Genomic DNA, 13,370 nt, shown 5'->3' with positions numbered 1-13,370 from the left:
TCAGTCGCAGAACCTGGAGGACGCACTTGCGGAATGGGCCCGTCATTCTGCGGGCTCCCGCGAGCTCTGCGTTTCGGTTTTCCTTTGATGGGAGTATAAAACTCTGATTTGGAGAAATTGACCACCATAAGCTTTCTCTGAAAGATCATTTAAAAAAAAACAAAAAAAACATCTATTTTAAGAAGGTTGTAGTCACACCCTCATATCAAAAACGAAACAAAAGGAATATGTTGAGATTGGATATTAAACTCCAGACCCTGGGTGGCAGGGTCTGGAGGTCCATTCAGTGGTTTCCAATAAACAGACAACGTATGCCTCCAAAACAAGGTGCATGGATTGTGGTCAACCAATGGTCTGTATACAAAAAAATAAACAAATTAATTTAAAAAACAGTGCACTATCACCCGCCATGACAGGGGGTTTGCAATGCCTAATTTGGCCTTATTTCTTTAAAATACAGTATTACAAAGGTTTACTACAATTGAGACTGCACTGCAAAGCTGTATCGGCATATTGCATTAACTGCAGCATATGGCACCATTAACAAACAGAGTTAAACTGTGATTAGGGTACTATTGAAGCTAATGGCAACTCTGAACGCTGAGTATATTAAAGACAAAAATAAAAAAATAAAAAAGAACAAGAGGGAAACAATTTTTGTCTTCAAATTTATTGAAGCACAACACTTTCAAGTAAGTCTTACCTTTTGAGTGCTACCACTACAACATTAGTCAAAGTTGTTCTGCACAACAGTCTAAGTCACGTGGTGGTGAGACAGGTAGCAGACAGGGTCTGCAATGTTCACTTCACATTAAAACAGTAAATGACAAATGGCGGTAATGATATGGATAAATTGCATTGTTTTTAAAAATGAAAAAAATCAAATAAACAACCAAAACATTCAACCTTCACTTGTAGTTTTTGTGCTTATATTATTCATTCATACTCTCCATTATTGTAGTCATTATTTTTTTAAGGCGACACTTCCCAAACCGCGCGTGCTTTATAGAACTTTAGCAAACCTACGACGGTTTGAGTCGTTTCTTCGTCAGAACCGACCCGGTCTGCTACTAGAACGAAAGACCCCAGACAGCATCAATTCCATGTGGTACAACATTAATTACTCAGTTGTCAGGCTATCCCGCCCCCTTGTTCGTGCAGTACCGATTATTAACATGTTCTTACTGGTACAAGGTATTCAGTATAAATTCTGGCATGAAGTCACACAACATACAGTAGCATTACAGTATCCTTTTACTATACATAATGGCTAAAAAAAATTCTGCAACAAAGATTAGCTATGCAGCCAATGATTTAATAACATTACCCTCCGCAGGATTAACATTTCATCATTGCAATACTTTTCAAATGTGCCCGGTACACACCTGAAGTGTCCGTTATGACTGACCTCACAGCTGAGGCTTCAGGAATCACCAGCTGTTGAAAGCGGGCTACAACGACTAGTGACGTAAGAGCAAAAACGTCATTAAGCCAAAAACGGACGCAACGACATGCTGTCGGTCACTCTCTACTTTGAAACAATTTTAGCTGTGGAGAACAGAGACTTTTTTTTGATTGGTTCAAACAAGCCAGTGATCTTACAGCTGACTTCAGCTCCGCTCGCCATAGGATTCCTGAAAGCCTCACAGCCACAGCACTAATAAGCGAGCCTGCCTCGTTGTGCAGTGCTGATTTAAGGCCTCCTCGTGGCGGTATAACCCGCCTGCACGTGTGAGCAGGACGTAGGCCTGAGGAAGCTGCCCCCTGCTGGACAGCCTCACCCACGGAAGCCACACAGGGTTCACAGAAAAAAAAAGTCTCAATCATCTTAAAAGTTATTAGGCATGATTTAAAAGGCACCTAGGGCTCTTCTCGTGGGGAAAAAAGATTGCCGTTTAAAATCTGTATGTAGGCTAGGCCTACTTGGAAATGAACATATCTATAAATATAATGATTTTATGTGAGGCGTAACGGGGGTGTTTGGTTTGAGTTTGACCAGCCCCCTCCTCCACGAAACACCGGGAAGTTTCTGTCTGCATAGTGTCCCCTCACAAATGCAGCGCTTTTCTGTTCACCATTTTACATCGGAGCATTGCGGTTAATGTTTTATCAATATTTTTGTCCATTAGAGTATTTCCAGAAATGTTGTAAATATTTCTCACAGCTTGAAAAATGAAAGGAAACAGTGATAACGGAAAACCGTCCCAGCGTGAATTTTTTTGTTGTTGTTTCGCGGACAGCTTTTGCAACTAATGTCAGTCATTAGATCAGCCGGCACTGTGCAATCTTGAAGCCTACCCTCTCCTAAAAAACAACGACCAATAAATACATCTGATTGGTTGAAACAGAGTTACTGAAATTCCATGATTTCTTAATGAAAACGCTATGTTCTGCGTTTTTAAGGTGACAGCTCTGAAAAGTGTGAACAACTGCTTTAAATGTGCTTTAAGACAACAGTTAGGCTAGTAACCCGTACGTCCTACTGTACCGTATATTAAACAAAATCCACTTTTCTACTGCATGATCAGTAGACTACACATTTAACTTATCACGAACTGGCTAATGTCACGCGCCTTCCATTTCACCCGGTACAGTAATTTGGAATAGCTCCTCTTGGCGGGCCGGCGTCTCCAAGCAATTGATTGAAATCGGTTTCGACATTCATGCAGCCTTGTTGCCACTGTCACAACGAGACACGTGCATTACGGCCCAACAAGAGTGACGATTCTTTTCATTGATCCCCGGTTACAGCTGTCCAGGATAAAGGCTTCTGGCACCGAAACAGACATCAATTAGTTTAAAAAAAAAAAAAAAGGTTCAACAGCAGGAAATTAATGTTCTACAAAACGGCCACATTTAGCCTACACCTGGCCAATAGCGTTCCAACCGTTTGTTCGTTCGAGGGAGCGATACAAACCGCAGCGAGAGTTGAGATCCCGGCAGAATATACGGATTACAGCCCTACCATCAGAGCTTGATTTCATTTTATTCATTGCAAAATGTAACGTTATTTGAGGCCGAAAGATATCAAGACGAAATCCCGACACGACACTCCAGCCGGCAGAACATTTGCATTAATTTGATTTGATCGGAGAGGGCAGTGCCGATGACCACACCACGTCGAACGTCATCTGCTCGCGCGGGAATGATCAATTTTTTTTTTTTTAAAGTTAAAGAATACGACGAGAACAGTGCACACCACACGCCGGGTTTCTGTTACGGATAGAAGAGAAAGATAAACACTTTATGGTATCCAAGGCAGCATGGCTCTTTGGTATGAATTTTGCAGAGCGGTATCATATTTCTGATAGACCAACACTGAATTCAACACGGAAATCAACACTGAAACCGGAACCTGAAGGGGAGTTAACGGGGCAGCCTGTGAAGAGTTGCCTCAAACGAGAGTAGCGTTACCTGCAAAAACTGGAATAGAAAATACAGTAGAAACTGACGTCCGGTATCATTTTCTGTAGCATTTTCTGTCACAAACACGAGACATAGCGACAGACATCTACGGACACGTTGGCAAGAACACACACAAGAGACAATGACCGCCCCCCCCCCCCATGTTTCCATGGGGACAGGACTCACATGAAGAGTGGAGGCACTCAAATGACATTGAAACTGAATTTCAAACCGGAAGGATCGAGTAAGACGTCTCCAGACATTTTGACACTGAACACGGCTGCAGGCTTTGCTCAGTAACCATCTTTGTTCTGGGTTCCCGCTACTGAATTAAGGGGGGTGGATAGAGGGGTTTCCCACTACGGAAGTAAGGGGGGGCAGGGGTAGAGGGCAGTTAAGCAACCCAGAAACCCCCCTTTGGCAGGCTGTCCAAGTCTAAAAGGAGAAACAATGGAGGACATGGAGGCGGACTCAGAGGAGCGGAGGATGGGGGCGGGCCCTGAGAGGACGGAGGCGGGGCCTGAGAGGACGGGGGCGGGCCCTGAGAGGACGGGGCGGGGCCTTGAGAGGACGGGGGCGGGGCCTGAGAGGATGGGGCAGGGCCCTGAGAGGACGGGGGCGGGGCCTGAGAGGATGGGGGCAGGGCCCTGAGAGGACGGGGGCGGGACCTGAGAGGACGGGGGCGGGGCCTTGAGAGGACGGGGGCGGGGCCTTGTGCGCTAACGTGGAAGGCTGGCTGCGGCCAGGCGGACGGTACTGATGCTGCGTGAGGAAGCAGGCGCTCCGCAGTCTTCAGAAAGAGGCTGGCGCTGTGATTGGACGGCTGGTGGAGGGGGGGGGGGGGTTTGGGGGGGCAGGAAACGGCAGGCAGCCTGGAAGGTGTTCTGTGTTTTGGGAGGGTCTGTCTGGGGGGGGGGGGGGGGGGGGGGGTGAGAGGCTTCTGTTGTTAGCAGCTCCAGCTTCTCTTACCGGCTGATTCTTGAGAGCTGGTTGGTTAGTTGTAGGAGGGGGTGGAGGTGCGTTACAGCATGGAGGCTAAAAGGTAAAAGGACGACCGGCTTGGTCCAGCTGACCAGGGATTTGCATCAACCAATGGGGGGGGGGGGGGGGCCAAGGCCAGGCGAGTCGATTCACGATTCCCTGCCCCATCAGCCACACTGCATTATGGGACATTCCTGACAGATTCTAGACTGGACATAGGGGGGTGGAGGTAAGGGAGTGCACCCCTTTTCTGACAGACGTGATCAGAGACGTCCAGAAAACCCGTCTTTGCAAACGGGCGGGGCCGCAGGTTCGGAAAGGCACTCGGACGCGCCCCTGGCCGCGCCCCTGAGCAGTCCTACCACCAGAGCTGGGCCGGGGTGATGCGGATTCAGTGGGAGAGCCCCATTTCTTTTTCACAACTGATTTTTTTTTTTTTTTTTTAAAAAGAAAGAAAAAAAAAAAGAAGGTAAGAAACACGCTGATTGGTCCTTCCTCCCATGTGACCCGCTCAGTCTCGGTGGCTGTTGCCGTGGGCGCCGTCGTGGTGGTTCAGCTGGTTGGAGGAGGCGCCCTTGGCCTTCTTTCCCTGGGCCCCGGTCAGGACCCGGTAGCACCCCCGGGCGATTTTGTACATCCAGACGGTGTTGAGGACGTCCAGGCAGATGCAGGAGGAGATCCAGGCCACCTGGGGCCCCAGGCCCAGCCGCTCGAACGCCGGCGTGCCGAAGGTGGACACCACCCGGCTGTAGTAGGGCGGCATCACCGCGATCCGCACCAGGAAGAACACCACTGCCATGGCAACGCCATTGGCCACCACCTGCCTGTCCGTGCGTGGGTACGACAGAGCTTCAAAGAACCACCTGCAGGGAGGACGGGAGGGAGGGAGGGAGGGAGGGAGGGAGAAAAACAGAGACAAGGAGGAATTAGGGAAGGAGGGTAAAAGTGAGAGAGAGAGAGAGAGAGAGAGAGAGAGGGAAAGAGAAAGGACAGAGAAAAAGGAGAAAAAGAGAGGGAAAGAGAGAGGAAAAGGTCAGAGTAAAGAATGCTGCCTTTACTATGAGTTAAAAAAATAGCTGTAGTAATACAAGAAAATACTACAGTACCTCAGTATTTATTGCCATTGATAATAATACTGATAAACTTGCAGTTGGGAGGGAGACAGGGACTCAGGTCACAGGTAAAGACATGGGGGAAACAGTACGTGCACATGGACACACAGGTACAGACAGCACGCGCACACACACACACACACACACACAGACCACACACACGCACACTGCGCACACACACACACACACACACACAGCACCAAGGCTTACCTCTGGTTGACGAACGGTGTGGACAGCTCTGAAATGAGACGGAAGTTGGCGAAATAGGGAAGCACACCCTGTGTCTGCAAAAAACACACGGGAAACACACAAGTGCAGGTACACCCGTCACAACATCAGACCATACAGGTGTGCACACAGGTACGGACACTATGAACTAACTCAAGGCACCTGGAATCCATGTCGCTGTTAATGCAGGACAACAACTTCCCTGGGGGTCAGATGCTGGGAATAAACAGATTAATATACATGGTAGCCCCTGCGGTCATAGAATGTACATTAAGTTATAAGTTTGTATCAATGTAAAAATTATCCCTACCAGGACATATCCGTATGCGTACAGCGCCGCGAAGTGGTGACAGACGAAAAAGCTGTCGCCCATTGTAGCCCAGTTGCGGGCCAGCAGCACAAGGTCTGTTGGGGGGGGAGAGTGAGAGAGACGGGAGTGAGCAGCACATTGTTGCCCTCTACTGGCCACTGGATGTAACTGCACTTTAGTACAAAATAATATATAACTGCCTCGTCTGGGCCATTCGTTATTTGTAACGATTCCACTTGACTGGACGCCCGGAAAACTGAAGCTGGCCTCTTCCCATAAATAAGAAAATGGGATCAAGCTCATTAAAAACAGTATGCACAATAATTCCTTAAGCTTGTTCCACAGATTTCAAAAACTTAAGTTGTGAGCATTATGCAACATTCTGTTTTGGTTACACAACGTTACTAATGAGCATTTACAACGAAACAGTGGATGCAGATAAGGCATGTTGCAACAGCACTCAGTCACAAGGGATTAGGGGGGGACTAGATTAACATTAGACCTGGACCAAAGTTCCACAGTCAAGGTAAGCTATTAACACAACAGTTTACAGAAGTGCAAAAGTACAAAGTGCGTAGTATAGACTCAAAGTACAATTAAAAATTCAATTGCAGGGGGGTTAAAAAAAAAACCAAAAAAATCTGGATTTCTTGCCAATTTATGCTCTTTTACTTATTTAATCAGCTTGTTACTTTATTCGCACTGACATTTCAAATAAAAGTTATGCAGTACAGCTGCAGACAGCACAAATGCATTCCTGGTGAAAACATTTTATTGTGGTTTCATACAGGAAATAAAACATTTAAAAAAATTAGCAAATACAGCAGTTTAGAAAATTAAGCCTGAATAACTGTTTGGGGGGGGGGGGGGAGTCAACACACACGCAGTAGCCCTGCAGGACTGGAGATGCACAAAAACAAGAAGAAGAAGCGATTCAGCAGCAGCTGAACGTCTGGTCTCTGTAGAGCAGTGGTAACCAACCCTGATCCTGGAGATCTACCATCCTGTAGGTTTTCACTCCAACCGTACCAAAGCACATCTCACTCAACAGCTAGAGATCTCACTGAGCTGCTAATCAGTAGAGTCAAGTGTGCCAAATTAGCGTTGAAATGAAAACCTACAAGATGGTAGATCTCCAGGAACAGCATTGGTTACCACCGCTGTAGAGTGTCGTTGGTGCGATCTGTGCACATCTGTAAAATGTCTGGCTGCGGGCAGTAGAGTAGTTTGGACAGCAGCACACAATGGGGGTCGGCTGTCCGTACACCAGAAGGGCATGGGTTTGAGTCCCAGAAGGGCAAGGGTTCGAGTCCCAGAAGGGCATGGGTTTCAGTCCCAGAAGGGCATGGGTTTCAGTCCCCAGAAGGCCATGGGTTCCAGTCCCCAGAAGGCCATGGGTTCGAGTCCCAGAATGGCAGGATGCTGCAGTAATGTCACCATGGTTGAAAGGTAATTCTGCGTGTCCCAAAAAGAACCTGAACTCACCTCTAATTCACCTCTAAGTAAAGGAGCGACCCTGCGAGCGGTGGCTGCTGCTTACTGAATGATTAATGCAGCCGGACGGAGAGGGTCGGGTTCCAGGCTGTCCTCTACATGCAAATTAAGCCCCATATAGGCTGCACCTCACTTCAACCTAACAGGACGGGGGGGGGGGGGGGGGGGGGGGGGGGGAGTGTAACTTTGGCCTGACGGGGACGGGGGACGGGGGCAGACACTCACCATATAGGAGGTAGCCGCAGGTTATAGCCACGTTCAGCTTTACCAAGCCAGGGTCCCCCCTATGCAGTGACAAGAAACACATCAGTTAATGCCAGACAGATATACACACATGCTGGCATGCTCAGGCACATCAACACACACACACACACACACACACACACACTTAATGCCAGACGGATATACACACATGCTGGCGTGCTCAGGCATGTCAACACACGCGCACGCGTATGCAAGCATGCAAGCAAGCAATCAATAAAGCACACACTCATTCATTCACACACATTTGCACAAATACACAGCCGCATAGAAACTCACACACATTCACCAAACACTCCCCCCCCCCCCCCCCCCCCGCGTCTGTCAAGCGTGAGTACTTTCTAATTTTTTATTGTTCGCTAGCCAGCGGAGTTTTCACGGGGAACGCAAATGGGTACTTGCTGGCTGTTAAACAGCACTTGCTGATTTAACTATGGTGTAATTACTTTGGTAAATTGGCCACTTAATACGAAGTGCAACTGCAGTGCTTTCAAACTCAGTCGATACTCCGCCAGTTTATGTTTGGTTTGTGCTTTTAAAATATTAAAATTTTCACAGGACCCATTACATTCCACAGTTCCAAGATTATCTGTCTCAGAGTGTGTGCAAATAACCAACATGTTTGTGTGTGAGGACTTGTGTATGTGCATGTGTTTCAGTGGGTACACGCTTGTATCAGTAGGTGCGCGTGTGTACGCGTGTGTGCATGTGTGTATGAGTGGGTGTGTGCGTGCTTGTGTGTGCGCATGCGTGTATGAGTGGGTGCGTGTGTATGAGTAGGTGTGTGTGTGCATGTGTGTATGAGTAGGTGTGTGCGTGCTTGTGTGTGTTATGGAGGTGAAACATGAAACTGATACCTCAGAGACACCCTAACCCTAACCCTGCAGGTGTTATGTTCTGGTAATGAGTGTGAAATCTCCCACAAGAACTCCACAGAATTCCCCTACCAACCACCACAGAACCCCACTAACAACCCCCCACAGAACCCCACAGAACCCCACTACCAACCACCACACAACCCCACTAACAACCCCCCACAGAACCCCACAGAACCCCACTAACAACCCCCCACAGAACCCCACAGAACCCCACTAACAACCCCCCACAGAACCCCACTACCAACCACCACAGAACCCCACAGAACCCCACTACCAACCACCACAGAACCCCACTAACAACCCCCCACAGAACCCCACTACCAACCACCACACAACCCCACTACCACTGCCCTTTCATGAGCACACACCCTACAATCCCATCTGTAGCCCAGCACGCACACGCACGTACATGCACAAACACACACACATTACATTTACATTACATTACAGGCACTAGGCAGACGCTCTTATCCAGAGCGACGTACAACAAAGTGTATAACCATAACCAGGAACAACACACACGCACACGCACATGCACACACACACACACGCACACACAGAAAACAAGATGGAACATGCGTAAAAACACGCGTAAAAACACCCGCACAAAAAAAACCCCCCACTCTTGAAAAACCATTCTCAAACTGAAGCCAACTTTCATGCGCAGTTCTGCTCTTGTGTGAGACAGCGGGCCAGCTGCGCAGTTCTGCTCTTGTGTGAGACGGCGGGCCAGCTGCGCAGTTCTACTCTTTTGCAAGACAGCAGGCCAGCTGCAGCTGGCCGGGACCAGCAGAGTTCAGGAATGCGCTGTGGGGGTTCAGTGACCTCGCCACAGCGGCTGTAACCCGAACGCTCGGTCAGGCGTTTGGCTCCAGGCACCCGGCCCCAAAACGTTTCTGAGCGGTTCCCCGGGGTCCCCGGGGGCTAACGGCAGGACGCCTCCGGTACGACGGCAACGGGACGTTCTCCTGTCGCTTTAGGGACGAACAGACGCAGGAGTGCACCTCGTGATCTAATCTAGACTTCAGACGCACAAACGGGCCAAAAGCATGCGGGCTTGTTTCCTGTGCCTCAGGCCTCCACGGGAGAATCTGAAGGGGGGAAAGCGGGTCTGCATGGCTGAGCTTAAGGTTCAGACAGGAAGGGAAAACCTTCAGACGCTCGCCTGATCAACCGCTGAACACATCAATTTCAAGCCCCAGAGCACACGTATGCGCACACGCCCTCACGCCCATGTATGCGCATACGCCCTCAGGCCCATGTATACGCCCTCAGGCCCATGTATGCGCACACGCCCTCAGGCCCATGTATGCGCATACGCCCTCAGGCCCATGTATGCGCACACGCCCTCAGGCCCATGTATGCGCACACGCCCTCAGGCCCATGTATGCGCACACGCTCTCAGGCCCATGTATGCGCATACGCCCTCACGCCCATGTATGCGCATACGCCCTCAGGCCCATGTATGCGCCCTCAGGCCCATGTATGCGCCCTCAGGCCCATGTATACACACACGCCCTCAGGCCCATGTATACACACACGCCCTCAGGCCCATGTATGCGCATACGCCCTCAGGCCCATGTATGCGCATACGCCCTCAGGCCCATGTATGCGCATACGCCCTCAGGCCCATGTATGCGCATACGCCCTCAGGCCCATGTATGCGCATACGCCCTCAGGCCCATGTATGCGCATACGCCCTCAGGCCCATGTATGCGCATACGCCCTCAGGCCCATGTATGCGCATACGCCCTCAGGCCCATGTATGCGCACACGCCCTCAGGCCCATGTATGCGCACACGCCCTCAGGCCCATGTATGCGCACACGCCCTCAGGCCCATGTATACGCCCTCAGGCCCATGTATGCGCACACGCCCTCAGGCCCATGTATGCGCACACGCCCTCAGGCCCATGTATACGCCCTCAGGCCCATGTATGCGCACACGCCCTCAGGCCCATGTATACGCCCTCAGGCCCATGTACGCACACACTCATAGCCATTAACTTGGTTTGGTCAGCAAACACACACACAGCTGCACTCCACAGCGGACCTGGGTCAAATACGTTATTTGTTTTGGATTCAAATTCTTTTCTGTGCTCTGTTGATCTTGCCTGGTGTAATTGAGCCTGCCAATACGACCAGAAGGTGGGGATTTGCACTTTTTTGAGAGCATTTCATTGGTTCAAATACACCAGATAAGATCAGTAAAGCGTAGAAAAGTATTTGAATCCAAAACAAATGCGTATTTGACCCAGGTCTGCTCCACAGACTGATTCAGTATTCAGCCAAAATTTAGAAAGTGAATCGTCAAACAATGTGGACAGACGAGAGAAACCATCCAGACAAACCAGCAGACCAATCGACTGGCAGCCTTGTGTTTACGGGAGGACCCAATTAAAAAATAACTATGGAGACCCCACTGAACGAGGTCACTGTGATGTTGCAAATGTAATGAGATGTCGCAACCCCCTCCCCCCCCCCCCCCCCCCGCGCCCTAATCAGTCACATGACAGGCTTCGGGGTTATTAATTGGCTAAAGCGCTCAATGCTGCTGGCGCATGACGTGCGCTTAGAGGCGTTGAGATACAATCAGCTAACGCCACTCGGAGTTGCAATCATCCCTGGGACGGCGTTCGTTCCCTAACCCTTTCATTTATCCAATAAGAGGGGGAGGGAGGGGAGGGCACAAAGGGGAATTTAAAAAAAGAAAAGAACTACGGAGTGTAACTGGAGAATCAAGATTCAAAGAGGTGGGAGAGAGAACTCCTGAGTGACTCTGGATAAACTGATGAGAAAGAAACTGACATTTAAAGGACACACACCTTGGCATTTCACAGGTGTGCGCAGCCAGATCTCAAAATCCAGACCAAGCTTTGGTCAATGATGATGGTTAAACACAACCCAACACCACACAACCGCCCAGCTGAAGATGGCACCCGCACCTCTGCGGGGATCAGGGTGCAGTGGGAGAGAACGCACACACTGATTGGAGGGCAGGTGTGACCAATCACAGTAGGCTAATGACACAGCCCTGGGGCTCAAACCAGTGGCGTTAGCACCTCTGCCTGCTCTGCCGGAGGAAATGGGAAAACAACAAGAGCAGAGGAACAGAGAGGAGAAAGAGACACCAGGCACAGACAGGGGAGGACAGCTCGAGGAAGAGCAAGTGTGTGAATGTGGTAGAGAGAGAGAGTGAGTGTGTGAGTGCACGAGGGACAGAGAGAAGGAAGAGACAACAGGCAGAGACAGGGGAGGGCAGCTCGAGGAAGATCGAGAAAGGAAAAGAAACAGAGGGAGAGAGAAAGAGTCCCAATGAGAAAGTGAAAGTGTGTGTGTGTGTGTGTGTGTGTGTGTGTGTGAGCGCATGAGGGAAAGCATGTGTGTGTGTGTGTGTGTGAGCGCATGAGGGAGTGTATGCGTGTGTGTGTGTATGTGTATGAGCACATGAGGATGAGTGAGTGTGTGTGTGTGATAGAGAGAGAGAGGGAGTGAATGTGGTAAAGAGAGAGGGAGAGCAAGCGAGAGAGAGATAGAGGGAGAGAAAGACACTGATGAAATGCTTGAGAATACCACAGGGCGAAAAGTAAAGGACAGAAAGAAAGTAAGTACGAGAGTGAGAGGATTTCCCATTTCCCCCTCTTCCCTCCTCCTCCTCCTCCTCCTCCAATGAGGGCCACCGTACAGAGGAGACAATGAGAGAGAGGGAGGGGGAGAGGGAGAAAGGAAGAGAGGGAGGGGAGAGGGAGAAAGAGGGAGAAAGGGAGAAGGAGCGAGGGAGGGGGGTATTGATCTGACAGTGAGAAACGGGGGCTGGGCTCGTGTTGTTTACTATGAAAGGGGGCCTTGTTTGAGAGCCCAAATAAGAGAGAGACTGTGCACCAGAAAGAGTACATAAGAAAAATTAGAATATAAAAATATTTTTACACACTTAGTGGTAGTAACAGTAGTAGTGTTTTTTATTTTATTTTTGGACATATGACATTTATAAACGCTTTACCATACCTATATTTACTGCTTTTAATCACTTCTACACTTATGGCTGTGATTCGGCAGTATCTGCACACATACGCCCTGCCAGTAAAACATTCTGAATTTGAGAGAGAGAGAGAGAGAGAGAGAGGGAGATATGCAAATTTGTAAAGCGGTGAAAGATGGAGGGGAGAAGTGATACCCCCTCTTTCGGCACGCTGCAGTCAGAGAGATTGAGAAGCTGTAGTCAGGAGAAGAAAGAGACAAAAGCAGCGATAGCAAGAGAGAGAAAAAAGAGAAAAGGGGGGAAAAATCAGCTGAGTAAGCATGCTGCTTTAGAGCTTTAGAACCACGATCCTCGATTCTACGCCACTGTGAAAGATCACTGCAGGCCTTCACAGAACACATACAAGACCATTACTGGCACTCACAGGACACACACACTAATGCTGTCACATCTCCCCCCCCCCTCTGTGGGGGCAACTTCAGCGTTCTGACACGCGCCAGATCAACAAACTGCAAAGCTGCACCTGTCCCACCCGCGCCAACTTCCCTCAGGAAAAAAAAAAAAAAACCCTTTTTTCCTTGTCACTTGTTACATGTTGCCCCATCCCTGCACTTCTTGGTAAATTGTATTTGTCCTAATACTCTAGCTTAATCTTCTGCCTAGTTTGGCTCTGCAGATGTTAGACCAGGATAGTGTTCATTGTTCTCAGCTAGAAATGGCTGTA

General features: G+C 49.2%; 1 protein-coding gene across 2 annotated transcripts in view; it reads right to left on the bottom strand.

The window, feature by feature from the left end:
• Positions 1–4,809: 4,809 nt before the first annotated feature.
• tlcd4b (TLC domain containing 4b) overlaps positions 4,810–13,370 on the bottom strand; it is a 30,152-nt gene continuing 21,591 nt past the window's right edge. For both annotated transcript variants that reach the window (XM_035398535.1, XM_035398534.1), the window contains exons 4-7: positions 7,756–7,814; positions 6,037–6,131; positions 5,709–5,782; positions 4,810–5,249 (exon numbers count right to left, since the gene is read on the bottom strand). In XM_035398535.1, the coding sequence (XP_035254426.1) occupies positions 4,898–5,249; positions 5,709–5,782; positions 6,037–6,131; positions 7,756–7,814 (580 nt within the window). In that variant the 3' untranslated portion in view covers positions 4,810–4,897. The remainder of the gene's footprint in view (positions 5,250–5,708; positions 5,783–6,036; positions 6,132–7,755; positions 7,815–13,370) is intronic.

The sequence above is a fragment of the Anguilla anguilla genome, chromosome 17 (genome assembly GCF_013347855.1).
Source record: "Anguilla anguilla isolate fAngAng1 chromosome 17, fAngAng1.pri, whole genome shotgun sequence".
NCBI lineage: Eukaryota > Metazoa > Chordata > Actinopteri > Anguilliformes > Anguillidae > Anguilla > Anguilla anguilla.
This window is presented reverse-complemented; position numbering and strand designations above follow the sequence as displayed.